At 39.2% G+C, this 19,791-nt stretch overlaps 1 protein-coding gene across 1 annotated transcript; it reads left to right on the forward strand.

Annotated features, from left to right (window-relative positions):
- The first annotated feature begins 1,864 nt into the window (after positions 1-1,864).
- Positions 1,865-19,306, forward strand: Cul4 (cullin 4). The gene is made up of 13 exons (XM_074101617.1): positions 1,865-2,302; positions 3,869-4,011; positions 6,263-6,483; positions 7,389-7,577; positions 8,424-8,570; positions 10,800-10,986; positions 12,107-12,299; positions 12,678-12,979; positions 13,745-13,966; positions 14,589-14,696; positions 15,226-15,396; positions 16,290-16,442; positions 16,996-19,306. The coding sequence occupies exons 1-13, from the start codon at positions 2,056-2,058 to the stop codon at positions 17,089-17,091; spliced, it is 2,379 nt and encodes a 792-aa protein (XP_073957718.1). The 5' UTR covers positions 1,865-2,055; the 3' UTR covers positions 17,092-19,306.
- Positions 19,307-19,791: the final 485 nt, after the last annotated feature.

Below are 19,791 nucleotides of genomic sequence, written 5' to 3' on the forward strand. Positions count from 1 at the left end.
CATACAACTAGAACTTCGTATGTTGTCGTCCCGTTGACGCTTATGTCATTTAATACGCTTCGATTTGCGAGTGTCGTAGTAGCCCCTCAGATATGAAGTTTTGGATATTTTGTGACGGTGAACTTATTAGGGTTAGACAACGTACGCACAAATTTTTTTTATCCGACTGGATGGCGAACGAGCAAGTGGGTCTCCTGATGGTAAGAGATCACCACCGCCCATAGACACCTGCAACACCAGGGGGATTGCAGATGCGTTGCCAACCTAGAGGCCTAAGATGGGATACCTCGAGTGCCAGTAATTTCACCGGCTTATGGTCTATGGGAGGTACCCAAAAAAAATATTTTTTTAGAATTTTTTATTGTACCATTTTGTCGGCATAGTTTACATATATATCCGTGCAAAATTACAGCTTTCTAGCATTGATAGTCCCTGAGCAAGCCGCGGATGGGCGGACCGACAGACAGACAGACAGACATGGCGAATGGGGTTTCGTTTTTGCCATTTTGGCTCCGGAACCCTAAAAACAGGGGTTCTTATCTGATTACTGATTAGGTACTTACTAATACCTACGGCCCCACTCATTATCTTTAGAAAAACAATCATCAAACGAACCACTCGAAGTTCATTCCAGAAAGAAATGGCATTAAATAATGGCCGCCGCGTCCGCGTTAACGGGCCATGAGCTTGACAATGACTGAATGCTTGGTACCACGAAACCCAGTTCGTGCGGTAATATATATAACCGACGCCCGTCATACAGTTTGCGATAGTTAAGCAACAGTCGCTATTCCGAGACGTTATCATAATACTTATCAACTCTCAATAAATAGAATGTAAATTGACTTTTCATCATTACGAGTAGCCTATACAAGGTCACATTGCCGGACATAGGCGTCTCCCAATGAGCGCTATTGCGCCCTGTTCTCTGCTCGACGCATCCACATTCAGTTTCTATCAGCAGCCTACACCACTACCACAAAACAGCCTACTCCACCTATAACACTACGTTTGCCGAGACAGGCTGATTGCCGTGAATGTCGCTTGTATCTTTTGTTAGTAAATTTTAGCTTGTATTTCTTGATAAAAACTTTAATAACTTAAAGCTTATAATTCATTATTATAATATAATAATAATAATCTAAATAAAATAAAACGCCCTCGTATAAACGTCACTCACGCTAGTTCATTATTCACATATTTCTGTTCAAGAATCACAAGAATTTAATCACTATTTAGTAATAATTCTTTTTTGTAATCTAAAGGGAAAATCGTATTATAATAAAAAACTTTTTCTAGAAACGACACCTAATTGATAAGAATCCGAATAAACTTTTGGTTTGACAGTAGCTATTTGCACGTTTGCGTTTCGATACTGCAAGGCTACTATGAAACTCCAAATTCGAAGTTCGTGTCGTGCGATTCCTCTCGCTCTCGTATTAAATAGTGTGTCAAAGGGACCGCACGATACGTACTTAGAGTTTCGAGTTTCATAGTAGCTCTGCTGCTGATTTGTGTTAGGTGAACTTGCATGTATTTCCATTCAGCAGGGCTACTACGAAACTCGAAACTCGAAGTTCGTGTCGTGCGGTCCCTCTGACACTTACACTATTTAATACGAGAGCGAGAGGAACCGCACGACACGAACTTCGAGTTTCGTAGTAGCCCTGCAGTATGTGGTTATTTAAAACTGCACAAACAAGTGAAGCAATTTCATAGTGTGTGCGAAGTTTGTGATCCGCGTTGGGGCCGCGATGAAAAGTTATGAAAAGTAACCATGGCCCAAGCTCTCTTAGTCAGACAAGAATACGTATATCAATAAAACTAAACGATGCACTTAGTGCAGAGCGTAAAACTAAACGTAGAAATGTAGAAGTTGCTTTCTAGATAAGTCGCGAACGCGACCTCTCTCGTTTTTTTTATACTTAACTCATACTAATGGTGGTGATTGTAGTAAATGATTGACCGAATGCTTCTATTTTTATTAGAATTTTGTAGTTAATTATCATTAAGCGTAGTATCGTTAGTGTTGCGGCTGCGGCCATATCATGCTTTATGTCGGGATCAGCTAAAACTACAGTTTTAGCGGAAGAAGGTGGTAATCAGGGTAGAAAACGTACGCTACACAACAACGAGCAGTGCGGTAAAAGAGCTAAAACGGACGAAATGAGTGCCAGTGAAAAGAAATCTAACTTTTCTTTGTTAACCCCTAACTCCAATGGAGCTGCGAAGAGCTCCTTGACGTCGTTATCATCGAAGCACGGTGCGACAGCGAAGAAACTTGTTATCAAGAATTTCAAAAGTATGTGTTTACTCTTAGAAGTCGTCATTAATTATAACCTATTGTCGTCCGCTATTGCAGTTATATGTTACAAATATCAAGATATCAAAATTAGTAGACCCTAAATATGGTTAAAATATTAATTAATTATTATTAAACTTGACTTTCAAATGAATTACATTTTGCTGCTGAGGTAACTAATATTTTAATTTCAACAGAATAATTCCAAAAATATTGCTGGTTTAGTTACTTAATGTAGTTTTTACACTAAAACCAGTCACATGTTAATGTAACCCATTTATTTTTTTCTGACATGTCCACCCATAATATTCAGAAACAAATTTTATTAGTTGACATAAAACCTTAATCTTGTTAGAGTAAAATTACTAAGGAGTTGGTTCATTTTAACCTATAATATTCAGCTAAATTTGTGTGTTTTAAAGTGTCTACAACATGCCAGCTGTTTCGTTGCACATTGTGTGGATAAGGAGAGTGGATTTATCTTTATTTATACACAAAATGTACACAATTAAGACTAAAAATATTCAACTAACAATAAAAGTTTTTGGGATAAAAACTATCCTATATTCTTCTCAGGGTCTCAAACTGTCTCCATTCCAAATTCCATCACCAATTCAAAACAAATTGGTTAGGTACTTATGTAGAAAGTGTAACAAATGTTGTTACTGGTGCTAATATGATTTATTAGTTATATTTATTTAACTGATCTTGTGTGTTGGAAGTAACAATTAAGTATCTTATATAAATTTATTAAGAAATTCGACTCAGGGGTCTGAGAAAGGGCTCTTATGATATTAATCAAATTTGGTATGCATTAGTTCAGTGTTTTTCAAACTTTTTCATGTCACAACCAAGGGGGGTTGAAAAATATTTGGCGACTGCCTGCTTACCTCCACTTACAGTTAGTTGTATTATTTTATGTTGATAATACACACACACACACACACACACACACAAATGGGGTAGGCAGAGCACACAAAATGTTACCGCTTCGGAGCCACTCTTTAGCAATTTTAGGTTCTAAGTTTGACAAAAACGGTACACTAACCTATATCCTCAGTTGCCTCTTACGACATCCACGGAAGAAATGGATAGGTGTTATTCTAACCTGACACCACATGGGTAATACAAACATTGAATTGAATAATCAAACAATAATGGTGAGAGTATTTTATAGTCAATGCAACCCCTTTAAGGGTCATCCCACCCCCAGGCCCCCGTGGGCCAGGGTGTCGCGACCCACATTTAAAAATACTGCTTAGTTTATGGGGGTATAATCTGTGTTAGTCCTTTTTGTGGATAAATGTGTGTTGACCATCTCTGACCTCTAAAATTAAAAGGGCCTTGGGCTGTAGTACCCAAGGGACCCCAGTGCGGATTGAGTAGTCTTTTTATTGATTAAATACTCATGACCAAGGCCACTGTACTGTGGCTGAAATGTCCAAGCAATTTTTACTCATTTGTAGTGTGATAGATAAGGTCCTGAGCATGGTAATAGTTATGAGTGAAAATCATAAAAGTTTAAAACATAGCACTATTTAATTCTCTAAATATGCAATATTACAGGTAAGCCAAAGCTCCCAGACAACTATCAGGAGACAACATGGAGCAAACTGCGGGAGGCTGTGGTGGCCATCCAGACCTCCACGGCCATCGCCTACTCACTTGAGGAGCTGTACCAGGCTGTCGAGAACATGTGCAGTCACAAGGTTTGCTGGTTTAATGAATTTCATTGGTTCTTTTTTATCCCTTTATAGGGCAAGAGCCATAATTGGTCACACAAGCAACCATTTTTCCGTAAGACTTAAAATTAATAGTGTTAACATACTGTTATAATCTATTCAAAACCTTATGACTTATTAAATAGATTTTGAAAAAGATTGGGCGAAAAAATGTCTTACTCTATAAGGGTTAAGTCATTACATCAAACTTAGGTTGTTCTAGTGAAAAATTAGGGGCCGTCCACAAATTATGTTACATTGATTTTGTTCAATTTATACCCCTTCCCCTTGTCACGTTTATTATTAAGAAAATCTAAATTATTCTCTTCTTGCCTCAAAAATAGCTACACTCCTCTTCTCCTATATATGTATGTGTCACACCGTAGCCTCCTGAGACCCTGCCTCAAATGTTTAATGCAAGAATTTTAAACTAAATGGCAATCAAGAACAGTAGACATTTGATTAGATGTTATGTTCAAAATTTTGTATGTGGGGTATCAAATTGCCAGCCTCGAAAAATTACTAAAGGGCGTCAGAGGGGGCTGGGGCTAGAAATAACTATTGTTTCTAATCCCCCGACTGTGCCAATCTAATTTGGTCTGAATGATAGTTTTTTTTGTTTCGTTAAAATACTTAACTGTCCACTGATTATTTGAAATTCCATGTTGCATAAAAAAACAATTTAGCACCCTCTTCATAGTAATGGTATTAATGATAATGACAAAAACCATTTATTTAGCAATTAAATGCTTAATGCCAAATCAACTATATACCTTTTCAATAAACTTTTTTTATTTTATTTAACTTAAGTGTGAACTGAAGTTATGGCAATGGACTGGCTTGGTAGCAATTACTCTTGAGATTTTTCTCGGTGAGATGAGGCTGAAGCAAATCGAGAAATTTAAGTACTTGGGTAGCAGTATCACAGCCACGTGTGACCTTGAGTCGGAAATAAACCACCGTATTGCCTTAGCAGCGGCTGCGTTCGGCATATTGCGACTCAAGGTATTCCACTCACATGACCTTAGGTTATCGACAAAGATCTCCGTCTACTTAGCCAAGTACTACAGCCGTAGTGCTCCCCAATCTTCTATATTCTTCTGAGACCTGAGTCCTATACCGCCATCAAATACGCACGCTAGACGGGTTCCACATTTAAGTGCTTGCGGGACATTCTAAACATCAAGTGGCAGATCGGGTGAGAAACACCAATGTCTTTCGCCGGGCGAATGTCCTAGGTGTTGAGAGTTACTTGATGCGGCGTCAGCTTCGGTGGTGTGGGCATGTATCGCGGATGTCTGAGGCAAGAGTCTTCTTTTCCGAACTCCAGAATGGCAAGTGGAAACAAGGCGGCCAGTTCCTACGAAAAGGCACATGAAAAGGTGTGGTATTAATCCCTCTCGCTGGGAAGAGCAGGCAAGGCGCCGCTCTGAATGGAGGCGCGTTGTGAGGGATAAAGCGACTGAATTCGAGTTGCAGAGGCGGTCTGATCTGGACATGAATCGTGACGCCCTCAGCCATCTTTTACCACTACATTGACGGTGTCCTTCAAGCTACCACTGTTTGCGCACGTTTTCTAATAAAATTGGCTAATGCAGTCATTTAAGGGCACATGAACGGGCGAACAACCTTAGCCCTCTCGTCTAATAGTTTTAGTAGTTGCTGTAGCCAAAATCGGCCAGGAGTATGTGTGTTATTTTTAATGCACTTTCTTACTAGACAAGAGGCATGTTGTAGTGTTTGTGAGTAGGTAATAACCGAACGTTGCCCATAATTTTACTTGCAGCATAGCAGTGAATAATAGCTAATAATTTAAGGCCCATTTAATAATGATTAATAATGATACTCGTAATAGTACATTGTGTCTTAAGGGCGGTAAATAAGGAATTACGAACGAGAGTCTATTAGAAGCCTGAAGTCGAAGACTGAGGGCTTTAATGAGTCGATGTTCGTAATTCTAGTACCGCCCGTGCGACATACAATGTTTTTCATCACATTTGCGAGTGAATTGTATATTTTTAAAAGAAAAACTAATATTTTTTCAAAAATTGCCGATATCGCTGACTACGCTCTTGGCAGCGCCAGCTGTGTGTGTGTGTGTGTAATTTCTTTCATGTTTAGAGAGAGCATGTTTTTACGTTGTTTTATGAACACATGGCGTATCTTTCATTACAAAATAATTACAGCCAGAAGTATTTTACGTACTGAAAAAGAGTCACTCAATTTGTTTTATCCGCAGATGGCATCTCAGCTGTACGTGAACCTGACAAACCTGGTGGAGGCTCATGTGAAAGCCAACATTGAACAGTTCCTCTCGGAGAGCATGGACCGCCAGGTCTTCCTCAAACGCATGGACGACTGCTGGCGAGCCCACTGCCGCCAGATGATCATGATACGGAGTATCTTCCTTTATCTGGACCGTACTTATGTACTGCAGAATCCTAGTATACATTCAATTTGGTAAGATTTTGGATGTATTACATTTTAATTTTTTTTTAATTTGCACTTTCAACATTGTTTGCTTTTTACTAGTGTTATAAATTCCAAGGTTTGTGAGTGTATGTTTTAACTCTAATGTGGTAAAAAGATATACTTTGTTTTTTTTAGCATTAGAGAAAGGGTAAACAATCTTGACGAGTTTTTTTATTGAAAAACGTTAAAAAAAAACAATAGCTATTACTTATGATACCAAAAGCATGTAAATGATCACATTTCCTTGCTAATTGTTACTATTTGCTGCGACTTATTTTTCAAAAGTGTTATTCAATAAAAGGACACGTCAAGATCGCTTACCTTCTTTGTAATGCTAAAAAAAGGTGTGTTTTCACTAGTTCTATTTAATTGACAATACTATTATAGAACTCTATTATAGTACTCTCAATGGAACTAGTGGGAACAGACCAAAAATAAACGGGTCACAGGAATAACACATATTAATGTTAAATATACATTTTAAAGGAATGAAATTTGTTTGGTTTGAGTCTGGAACTAAGTCAATTTGTGTCAACACGGTGCTTATTTGATTATTTTTCATTTATTTTATAGATAAATCAAAGTTTTTCAATGCGTGTTTTATTTTAAAGGATTGAAATTCAAAAAATATTCAAAAAAGCAGTATAAATTCCATTTTCAACCATTCTATGTTCTGTGTACCGAATTTTATCTTGATTGGTTCAATGGTTTCGACGTGATAAAGTAACAAACAATCAAACAGCCTTACAAACTTTTGCATTTATAACATTAGTGGGATGGCAAATTCAGTGGTCAAATACCGTATTGTCCCGTGATATCTACAGCATCATATCGTCATATTGTCAGCATAACCAACATTGTTCAATGTTTTATAGAGTGGTTTGTTGTGCCAGGGACATGGGTCTGGACCTGTTTCGGCACCATATCGCGATGAACACGCTGGTGCAGACGCGCGCCGTGGACGGGCTGCTGCTGCTGATCGAGCGCGAGCGCGGCGGCGACGCCGTCGACATCTCGCTGCTCAAGAGTCTGCTGCGGATGCTGTCCGATCTGCAGATCTACCAGGACGCCTTCGAACACAAGTAAGACCATGAGCACTAGCAGTATAGGCACCACTGCTCAGCAGCCTAGATCTGGATCTGCTTCTGACCAGCATCCAAGCACACTCAACAATATCTAGGCTACAGATCTACCAGGACGCTTCGAACACATGTATGACCATGGGCTTTAATCTGGTCAAGCACCATAACAATATGGACATGTCTTGTAACTTAAGAGCCTGCTCATGATGTTCTCCGACCTGCATATCTACCAGGACGCCTTCGAACACAAGTAAGACCATGAGCTTGGATCTGCTCCGGGATCATATATGGACACATTTCGCTGCTTAACAGCCTAGATTTGCAGATTTTCCAGGACGCCTTCGTACTCAAGTAAGGGAAATGAGCTTGGATCAGTTGACGCTTGAGCTTGAGGTCCCCAGTTCGATTACCGGTCGAGGCAGATATTTGTATGTATGAATAATATGAATGTTTTTTTTTCTCGAGTCTCGGTTGTTTAATGTATATTTAAGTATGTATTCATCTATATAAATGTGTTTATCCACTGCCCAGTAACAATAGTACAAGCTTTGCTTAATTTGGGACTAGGTTATTTGATGTCTTTTGTTCCATGATTTATATTATTATTTACCACAACAACAAGGACACATTTTGCTGCTCAAGAGCCTAGATCTGCGGATTTATCAGGATGCTTTTGAGCGCAATTGAGACCCCCCCTCCCCCCCGCAAAGTGTAATGAGACAAAAATAAAACACGATGTGATAGCCCCTAAAAGAAAAATATTGTGTCCAATATTTTCAATTAATATAACTGACGGATTAATTAGAAATTGTTTAACGATAATTATTTCAATTATGTTTCCTCCAGGTTCCTCCAAGCAACGGAGCGTCTGTATGCGGCGGAAGGCCAAAGACTGATGCGCGAGCTCGCCGTACCGGCCTATTTGGCCCACGTGGAGAAACGGCTAAGGGAGGAAAATGAACGGCTGCTGCACTACCTAGACCCCTCCACCAAGTGAGTATCATCATCATCGCAGCCTATATACGTCCCACTGCTGGACTCAGGCCTCCTCTCATAATGAGAGGGCCTGGACTGTAGTTCCTACGCAAAGAGAGCTACCGTTTTCGGGCTCACCAAATGGCGCAACTGTAGACAAAGGTCCTGCCTGGAGTATAGTGATTAGTTTGTTATTACGGCCGTGAAAACAAAATTTACATCTAAATCATATTTAATACCTTATAATCGTGCCATAAAAATACCGAGCAACCAAAGTGTTGGTAGACCCGTTTTGTTCGGAAAAAAAGGGAGGACAAAAGTTTCCGAAAGACAAAACTGTCTCAAAACACAGACATTCATTGCCCCGTAACGCACATTTGCCATAATTAATTTCAGGTATTGCAAAATTTCACAAAATTATTCTAATTATAAATAAACCCGCATAGCTCACCCAAAAACTATGAGATTTGCCAATTCGGAGACCTCACGCTACACTAGTGCCTCTAGCGGCGAATTCATACGCGATAGCCCTCATTGAGTAAAGATCCCATTCAAATAATTTGTCTAACATAATCAGTCGCTACAAAAATACAATCGTCTCCTTTTAACGTTGGCGTTGAAACGGGACGACTACATTTTTGTGGGTATGCTAACTATAAGATAATCACTTTTAGTCACGGGTCTGCGTAATCTTAATTAACAAAGCAAACATTAAATCCAGCCAGCTACACTCAAGAAATCATAGCTTACCACCTCTCAATCTACCGCACCTAGCGAATGTTAAGTTACGACACAGTGACATTTTTTTTTTTTTTAGTTTTTAGATGCGTTTCTTTTTTACGGCACTTCATTTACTTTTCAAACAAAAGGAGAACTACATACAGTACCAAGGTTTAAGACTAATCAAATCTAATTTATTGAATCATGCGTTACTTTGCGGAGGTCCATATCAATGAACTGGAACAATTGACAAGATTTCATATTTCTAAGACTATAATTTGATTCGTTCTCTGTATTCTGTTTGGAAAGAGAAAAACGCTGATATTTTTAAAATTTCGCTACAACTATTAATTAATTTATTACAATTTTTTTAAGATGTGCTTATTCTAAAAGGGCATAACTCCAAAACTACGACACAATAGATCCATTACTTTTGTCTAGTCTCTTAAAAAAAAGATCACGTAAATCTGACGTAGACGTTGCATAGAGACGTTGTCAAAATTATGACAGCTCCTTTTTCTGGTGAAAAAGGCAACGGAAACATATCTATTCTGTCGTAGTGTTGGCAAATTCAGGCATATTTTTTAAATTTTTTGTATTTTTTTAAATATGGAGAAATAAATTATAATAAATATTTTCCCATGTTCAGGAGGCAAAACTCTTTCGAGTCCTGTAGTTATTTACAGGTGTTAAAAAAATGAAATTTTTTGAGATGTCCCGATCTCGTTAACATCCCACCTGTCGAACAAAGCCATTGTATTCTATTATGTCCTCAAGTGCATAATCCTCAGTTTAAAATTAACGAAAATATAAGATAAAATAACTCATTGAAATAACGACTTTATTATTCACAGTAGAGAGTTCATTTTAAATAAAACTTTGTTGGCAGATAATATGTTTCAAAATTGAATGTGTCGTGGACAAGCAGCCTCATGAAAACTTATTATCTGCGAACGTGTATTTTTTTAAATGCACTTTCTGCTCTAGATGAAGTCGTTATTTGAGTGAACTATTTTATTTTATATTTCCGTTCATTTTAAACTGAGGATTATGCGGTTGAGGGCACAATAGAATACAATAGCTTTGTTCGAAAGGTGGGCTGTTAACGAGATTGGAACATCTCAAAAAATTCCTACTATACACCCGTGACATTATGATAGCTACGCTTATGAAAGAAATATGTGTTCAAGCAGTTCCTCCACCTCCACATTGTAAGAACACACACAAATCACACAAACCCATCTGCCACCACCATATATATATAAAGAGTGGAATTCCCTGCCTGCGACTGTGTTTCCTGAACACTACAATTTGGCCGCCTTCAAGTCTAGGGTGAATGAGCATTTACTAGGCAAGCGTGCTCCATCGTAGGCCTCATCCTCGCTTTCCATCAGGCGTGATTGTGGCCAATCGCAAGCCTATACAGTATAAAAAAAAAAAAAAACTACACAATTACTACCACTCCCGTGACTTAAACACGCAATAATGTGTTGCCCAATTCACATTTATCCTTTAAATCACTTCCAGATGGCAGTTAATCCACACGATAGAGCGCATGTTGCTCAGCGAACACCTAACGGGGATCCTTAGCAAAGGGCTAGAAGCGTTGATGGACGGCCCGCGGCTCGCAGACCTGACCACCCTGTATAGTCTGTTCAGCCGCGTCAAAGACGGCCTCACAGAGCTGTGTAGTCACTTCAATGCTTATATCAAGGTCAGTGAACTTTGAAAAACAACATTACTATTTCTAGCCAATTTTAAAAAACATTACTGACCAAACAGATACAAAATGTATGGTCGTGGCATGTGCTAAGCTGTACCATTATGCTTGCAACGACAAAACCCTCACTGCTGAGGAGAAAGCTACCTGGATATGTCCTGAATGCACTTGTGCTGCTAAGAAAGGCGGCCGTAACAGCGAGACTCCGGTTGGTACACCTGTTAACATTGAAAATGTACTCGTAATCCATAGGAATATTGCCATGGCGGCACCTCCTACTCTTAACTGCAGTCGCCCACCGAAGGGTAACGTGAAATCCAGTTGCTTTGTAACCAGATGACCGTGTTATCTGAGCAGATCATAGGACAGTGCCACTCAGCTCTGACTGTATGTACTGGTAAGGTTGCAGCGATCGTTGAAAGACGAGACGTTAGAGAACTCCATCGGGTCCCTCTGCCTGTTCTGTGCTAGGGCGGCACCACCCGCCGCTGTGTTAGCGTCGCTGAGCCTGGAGAGACATCAAAACCGCCTGCCCAAGGTGCAACCGTAGCAAACTCAGTAACCCATTGGCTTGGCCATCTGATGTTGTACCGCCGGCTGTCACGGCATCCCAGAATCACGAAACCACATACAGTACCCGGCGATAAAGATTGCACATCGGTCTTCGGAAAAAGACAATTGGCTGTTCACGAACGTATTCCGAACACTGGCGACCGTCCATCAATCATTTTTGTTAATTAAGTGACGTTTTATATCAAATAAATACTGCACCTTACGTCAAATTAATGACATGTAAACTTCGGATATCTATAGAGTTGTTGCAACTACTTGGAACCCTCTTGTTCCTAAAGATGCTATCGTACAATTTAAAGTTTTGGGGGGTTTCAACAACTCTTTATTATATACTCGTATTTTTATCTAAATGCGTCAGTACCTTCTCTATTGCACCTGTACAATGACTGACAAACGTCACATAAGTAGTGTCTGACAACGCTCTAAGAAGCCGAAATTAGCCGAGTCTCTTTCCAAAGACCGGTGTGCAATCTTTACTTTACTGTACTGTAAGTTACAATAAGCTTCTTATTTTGATTATGAACCATAATAATTATTTCAGAAAAAAGGTCGGACGATAGTGATCGAGCCGGAGCGCGACAAGACGATGGTGGCGGAGCTCCTAGAATTCAAGGAACAATTGGACCATATTGTGGCTGTGTGCTTCATGCGCAACGACCGCTTCCTTTACTCCATGAGAGAGGCCTTCGAACACTTCATCAACCAGCGGCAGAATAAACCTGCGGAACTCATTGGTGAGTTTAACAATGTCGTCTATCATGTCTGTTTTTTTTGAGACAAGTTTTATTTATAAACATGAAACTATATTTATTATCTATCTATCAAAGTACGTAAAAAAAAACTAAAATTATAAAGGAATGTGTTATTGATGCGATCCACTGGGTGTTTATACAAGAATTTTGATAAAATCGGTTTGTTTACACTTTATATAAATTGGATTGATATAAACCATAGTAAAAAATATACCATTTTCATTTTAAATTTTACCAGGATGTGAAATAACGTGCGAAAGGATTCCTGCGTGCGAAAGGGTGGCCTGATACACTGGCGTGTCTTAATAAAGGCACTGGCATATATTCTAACTTAAAACAAACAATCCTTTTTTATTCCAGCTAAATTTGTAGACGTAAAACTCCGAGCGGGCAACAAAGAAGCGACGGAAGAAGAATTGGAGCGGTTGCTCGACAAAATAATGGTGTTGTTCAGATTTATACACGGCAAGGATGTTTTCGAGGCGTTCTACAAGAAAGACTTGGCGAAACGGCTGCTGGTTGGCAAGTCGGCGTCCGTGGACGCTGAGAAGTCTATGCTTAGTAAGCTGAAGCAGGAGTGTGGGGGCGGCTTTACTTGTAAATTAGAGGGCATGTTCAAGGATATGGAGCTGTCCAAGGATATTAATATTACTTATAAACAGGTGAGTTCAGGTTAATTACCCGACTTCCCGAAGGAGGGTTATTTTATTTCACCGGTTTTCAATAGTTTTCATACATTCTATTTGTAGGGATAATCCTCTGAATTCGAAGGCTTGCGCTGTGTTCTAATAGAATAGTACAGTATTTCACTATTTTTTACAGTATTTATAACATTGTCTTTATGACTATACTAGCTTTTGCCCGCAGCTTCGCCCGCGTGGAATTCGGTTATCGCGCGCTGATCCCTCGGGAACTCTGCGTTTTTTCGGGATAAAAAGTAGCCTATATCACTCTCGGGTCCATAAACTATCTCTTTGCCAAAAATCACGTCGATCCGCCGCTCGGTTTCGACGTGAAAGACGGACAAACATACACACAAACATAAAAACACACACATTTTCGCATTTATAATATTAAGTATGGATTTATATGTATATGTATGTACATAATTGTCAAATACCGTATTGACACCACTCACTCACTCCGGCGCACTGGAGCTAGTGTCGTGAGGACCTTTCTCGAACCGTTTAATTTTGTAATGTTTCAAATGTCTCACGAAAGCTTTATCATCATCATCAGCCTATAGCAGTCCACTGCTGGACATATGCCTCCCCCAAAGAGCGCCATTGCGCCCTGTCCTCGGCTAGACGCATTCAGCTTCTACCAGCAGCCTTTCCTATAATAAAATGGCTTAGACGTGAAGTAACAAACAAACTGCCTTACAAACGTTCGTATTTGTAATATCATTGGGATTGCATTACTTCCAGCACCTAGCGGGCACGCAAGACAACTCCGGCATAGAGCTGTCCGTGTACATCCTGACGATGGGCTTCTGGCCGACGTACGGCGCGGCGGAGGCGCGGCTGCCGGCGGCGCTGACGCGGCAACAGGACCACTTCACCAAGTTCTACCTGGGCAAGCACTCCGGACGGAAGCTCACGTGGCAGCCTACGCTGGGGCACTGTGTGCTCCGGGCGCACTTTGCACAGGTATGGAGGTGGACACACATGGGCAAGGGTGTAGCTTATGGCCCATAGGGGCCCAGGGGAGGGGCAAGTCATATTTTTTCACAAGCTGTTACTTAACTTGCAATGTATGTAGTGCGGGTCAAATCTTGGAAGTTGAATTTGATACTTATGTAAATCAGGTGACAGTAGAATAATCTGGTAGTGACATCCCAGTGGTCCAACCAAGCTTGTCTCTGCAGGACGGAACTCAACGGTTAATGGCATCGACTTGAAATTTGGTACGGAAACGGGTCAACAAAAAGTACAGTCTGCAAAAAAACTTGTAAAATAAAGTACTTTTTTTAACAAAAGCTTATTTCGATTGCATCCCCCGTGCTTATTTTCTCGTTCACACACCTGCGTGGTAAGTTAATACATAAAACATGTTAAACATATAAGACTGAAGACTAAAAAGTTGCACTACAACGCAGGTAGGTGGTTAGAATTACCATTATTTTTTTCCATTGTGACACGAAAATTCTCTTGAAATTGAATTTCGGGGGGGGGACAGCTGCCTAGTTCTCTCAGAAAAACAGTGTATTAAAATGATAAGTTCGATGACCTTAAGCTAGTTTCGTTACACAAACACGTCGTAATGTTGCAGGGTAACAAAGAGCTGCAAGTATCGCTGTTCCAAGCGCTGGTGCTTCTGTTGTTCAACGACGGAGACAACTTGTCCTTCGAGGAGATCAAAGTAGCTTCTAATATTGAGGTAAGAATCTCTTCACCTCGCCAGCGCCAACATCCCACTTCTGTGCTTGTGGGGCTCAGTGCGAATTTTCTATTGTTTATGCGAAACACATCCTCACACATTCTGTGGTCGAATCGGAGCCTTGATGCACAATGTCGACGACCGGATGGCCAAGTGGTTAGAAAACTTGACTACGATTGATACGGACTAGGTTGGGACTACGTCAATTGAGAGAGAGAGAGAGAGAGAGAGAGAGAGATTTAATTTACACATATTCGATACACAGAAAAAACACGTTAGGAAGAAATAATAATAAAAAAAAACATCGAATAATATAAATTGGAGCCCACTCAGCATAATGTTGCGGCACGTAGCGGCAAGCCACAACGCTGTTTTTCAGTGGGACCCATTAAAACTAAACACATAAAATAAAGACATATACACACTAGACTGTGACGACACGAACGCCAGTGTGTGTGTTGGTGTCAGGTGTCCCATGATGTTTTTTTTTTTTTATATGCTATTATTTATTAATTCGTCGTGTGGTCAGGAGGGCGAGCTGCGGCGCACTCTGCAGTCGCTCGCGTGCGGCAAAGCGCGCGTGCTGACGAAGGCGCCGCGCGGCCGCGAGGTCGCCAACACGGACCACTTCTGTTTCAACGCTGACTTCACTAACAAGCTGTTCCGCATCAAGATCAACCAGATACAGATGAAGGAGACTGTAAGTTGTGCACTGTTTTAATCTCGTATGCAGAAATCACTGATATAGCTGTAAAAATATGCAAGTGGAAGGGGCAATGGGCGGGCCACATCGCTCGAAGAATAGATAACCATTGGGGGAGAAAAGATCTCGAGTGGCGATAGCGAACAGGAAGAAGAAGCGTTGGTAGGCATCCCACCAGATGCACTGACGACGTCGTAAGAATTGCGAATTGAATTGATGCAGTGGCGAGTTGTCGTTCATTGTAGCGTTCTAAGGGGGAGGCCTTTGTTTAGCAGTGGACGTCTTCTGGCTGATGATAATGATGCAGGAAATAGTTTAAAAATCTTGTTTCTGGTGTCCTTGCGATCGTTCAAAGGTTAACTGGAAGAGGTATCTTTAACCCTTTTCCAGGCTCCGCTAATTTAAATACGCTACCACGTAACGAATCATAGTTTTATTAGTTGTTTTAACTTTGAGGAATTAATTTATAAACGTATAATATTTTTAACGAATTCAAGTGATTTTGTACCATATTATGAATTCACCAAGTCGAATATTTGTGCACATATGCACCATGCCTGAGTAACACCTAAGTCTGTGACTAAGGGATAAGTTAGCCTTTGTCATCTCTTTCTCTTGTTAACTGTTATTTTCATATATCGTCACTTACACATCTTCGTCACATTACACATCTTCGTCACATACATCTTTTTTTAAAGTTCGTAACTTTAAATTGATAATTTTTCTGAGTAAACTTTATGCGCATTATTTGAAGGGTCGATTTTGTTGACGTATCGATTTGAGATACGAGATTCTTTCAAAGTAGTGACGATTTTGATAATACGTAACAAGGGCGCCGCGTCTCATACTTTGCTGACTCCTGCATTAATGTGTGCGTGCATGTATTTCAGAGCGAAGAGCAAAAGGCGACGGAAGAGCGCGTGTTCCAAGACCGGCAGTACCAGATCGACGCGGCGATCGTGCGCGTCATGAAAATGCGCAAAGCGCTCTCGCACAACCTGCTCATCTCAGAACTGTACAACCAGCTCAAGTTCCCCGTCAAGGTAGGATAAGATATTCAATATACACCCGAACGGTATCCATGTTCATTTATTGCCAGCGATCGGAAGGTTCGTTGTTTGCAATAATGTTGACATGACTCTTCATTTGAACGAGCTAAATAAATTCAAGATATATTCTGTTGTAATTTGGTCCTGGGTGGCTACTACGAAATTCGAAAATCGACGTTCGTATCATACCGTCCCTCTCCCTCTCGTAAATAATATAAGCGTCAACGGTACGACATGATACGAAGTTCGAATTATGCAATTCGTAGTATAAGGCCGGCATCGACATCTATGTACCTTACGGCACTAGACTGGCTGTTTGGAACAAAACGCGCGGCGCATCAATCAATTTTACTTTGACACAACCGCTGTCCCGGACGTCAACAGACTATAGTGGACTGTTCACAAAACCGCGCTGTGAACTGCTTTCGTGCGCCGTTTTGATGTAAGAAACATGCAATCTAGTACATAGATGTCAATGAGGGCCGGGCTCTCCATTGAAGAGCACTTATGCCATATCTCTGACTGATTTAAATTATATTTTTCGCAGCCCGCTGACCTCAAGAAACGCATTGAATCCCTCATCGACCGCGACTACATGGAGCGAGATAAAGACAACCCCAACCAGTACAACTACGTGGCGTAAACGTCCACGCGATATTTATTTATATTTATTTACGTGACACAATGGACTACCTGATCAATGGCAAAATTGTACAGTGTAAAAGCAGTAACTTAACTACGACGCGCCAGTGCTGGACTCGCAAGCGTGAGGCCGAGTAGGTTTTGTAGGCACTGGGTGTGTTGTTGCGTTGTAGGATTGGTTACTGATTTACACTGTGGACCATTTGTAATAAAGCTTGGAAAAACGTGACCTTAGCAGTCCTGTCTTTTACAGACAAACCGGTATGGAAAGTCGTCTACATATTAATTGGACGATGTAATGATACAAATACGTGGCAATTTAAATGTAATTATTTTTCTATTACCTATTTTGTGATTTCAAAAACTTAGAATCGTTTTACGGAAAACCGTGACACCATTTTTATCTTGAGACCTTGTAGAATGAGTATAAATAGTTTTATCTTAATAAAAACTTCTCTATACCTGTGTGCCTTATTTTTTGTTCTTTTTATTTAACTCTGTACATTATGCCAAGTAGTAGTACTGCATTTGTCACCTTGTGCCGTATTGAAGGTTATTGACGCTCTCTTCGAAAGTACAGTCACAAGTTTTTGACTGTATTTCTGATGTATTGTAAAAGGTTTTAGCTCAAAACCGTTTATAATGACATGACATTGAAGGGACAGCAACATTTGGTTGTCACATCCAATATGTCATTATAACTGGTGTCCTATGTGCTGATCACGGGTTCTTTCTGATTTGTTTGACACTGCTAAGGTCAGAAATTATTTTTATTGACCAAAAACATGTTAAATGGAATTCGGATTCGATTTTTCCACATCGCTGTTCATTGTTAAAATCGTAAGAAAAATGGGTACCATAGACATTTTAGAAATAACATCAGATTCCTCAAAATGTACTGTTATATTTTACAAAGAAAATAATTATTTTGAGAATTACAAAGTAGAGGGAGTGACGCCACATTCGAAGTTCGTTCGTCATAGTTGGTCTTTAACTTATCATCAATTAACATACAGCTGTTACAAAATACTTTTTAGAAATGAAAAAAATCACAGTTTTGCCATAGTTTACCCGCTCAAACATTTCAAATTAAAGGATAATCTGTATAATATAACGAATCTATGTTATTTAACTATTTCTAGTTTCTCTTTTTGATGGTGTTTAGAAGAAAAACTTGCTATTTTATCGTGGCTATGAAAGCTAAATGCCAGTGTCCGTTGAACTTGTATGTGTTAATAACATTGTAAAAGCGACTCAATACTTGAACGATCGAAAGAGGATTACCCATGGTTATTACTTGTTTATTTATTCTTTTGTTTGCCCAATCACATAAATCATAGAAGTTGGTGAGAATTTGTAAACTCGTGTTAATTTTTTAATTGTTTGGAAATAATTGCAATTAAAATTGACCAAAAATAATCGAAGTTTTCTAAATAGATCTTTACCTAATACTTCCCTTGCTCAAGAATTAGCGGCGATCAGTTAATTAAATGCAATATGAATTCAAATAGAAGATTTGGCCTTTTTATTCCCTCTTATCTATCTTTATTGTAAGGTAGAAAGATTGGAATATTTCCCGCTCCCAGCTATAGTTATAAATATTTAAATATAAATAAACCTAATAATAATACACTCAAGAAATGTGTGATATTAGACAATCGGTGGCCCTCTGGAACAAGCTCGGATTTTTGCCGATTTAAAAAACCCAGGTTTTTTTTAGAATGCTTTGAGGGGCTATCTATGCAATGAAATCAAAGGCAGTCATCATTCGGTTCGGAAATTCTCTATTAGTTGAATCGTTTTTAAGTATCAATTTATTTGATACATTGATAGAAGCAGAAGTTAAACACACGAAGATTTTTTTTTTACTTTAGATTTAATATTCTTATTATTTTTTTAGCATTAGAAAGAAGGTAAGCGATCTTGACATGTATTTTTATTGAAAAACAATTTAAAAAATAAGTCACGGCGACTATGTAACAATTAGCAAGGACATATGATCATTTAGTTAGTTTTTTTTAAAAACGTTTTTCAATAAAAAGACTTCAAGATTTTTTACCCTCTTTATAATGCTAAAAAAAACTAAGTATAGATTATTTAAGTCTGACCACAAGCCTACAGATAATATTGTGATTTCCGAACTGTGTTTGTAATTTGTGTTGAGTTGTCAGTTGCAGGAGGGTTCGCTAATTAAAAGTCTATTTATAATTTTCTAACATTGTTTTATTTGTCCTTTTTATTCACTGGCGAGTTCGTAAACACTGGCTGATGAAAAAAAAATTAAAAATACAACCTTTTTTTGTTGACTGTATTTGCATGGTCATCCAACTTACATCATGTATATCAAATTTCAAGTCCATCCGACCACTGGAAGTGGGTCAAAATTAACATGAAAGATTTGACCCAACCTACTGGGTATCTAAGTTAAATAAAAGCTTGAAAAAAAGCAACTACGACGGGAATTATTTGTTTCTCAAGGAACTTTTGAAGAAGTTTTTGAAGTCAAGTTAGCAAATGCACCATTTCAAGGAGATTGGCAGTTCATTAAATAAAGTTATATTTTTATACAACCACAATGTATAAACATAAACACTCACATTAACATAAATAAATATCATCAATAAAAACAAGCACACGACACAAATTTATATATAGATCTGTATTTACATATTTCTCTATTTTTAATACTTATTCAATCAGC

The sequence above is a fragment of the Choristoneura fumiferana genome, chromosome 18 (assembly GCF_025370935.1).
Source record: "Choristoneura fumiferana chromosome 18, NRCan_CFum_1, whole genome shotgun sequence".
In the NCBI taxonomy this organism is placed as follows: Eukaryota; Metazoa; Arthropoda; class Insecta; order Lepidoptera; family Tortricidae; genus Choristoneura; species Choristoneura fumiferana.

Bases quoted from the DNA above. Each gene is read 5' to 3' on its own strand.
- Cul4 (XM_074101617.1), top strand. From the start codon at position 2,056: ATGTCGGGATCAGCTAAAACTACAGTTTTAGCGGAAGAAGGTGGTAAT. The intron at 2,303-3,868 runs GTATGTGTTTAC...GCAATATTACAG, and splicing joins TGTTATCAAGAATTTCAAAA to GTAAGCCAAAGCTCCCAGAC. The intron at 4,012-6,262 runs GTTTGCTGGTTT...TTTTATCCGCAG, and splicing joins AGAACATGTGCAGTCACAAG to ATGGCATCTCAGCTGTACGT.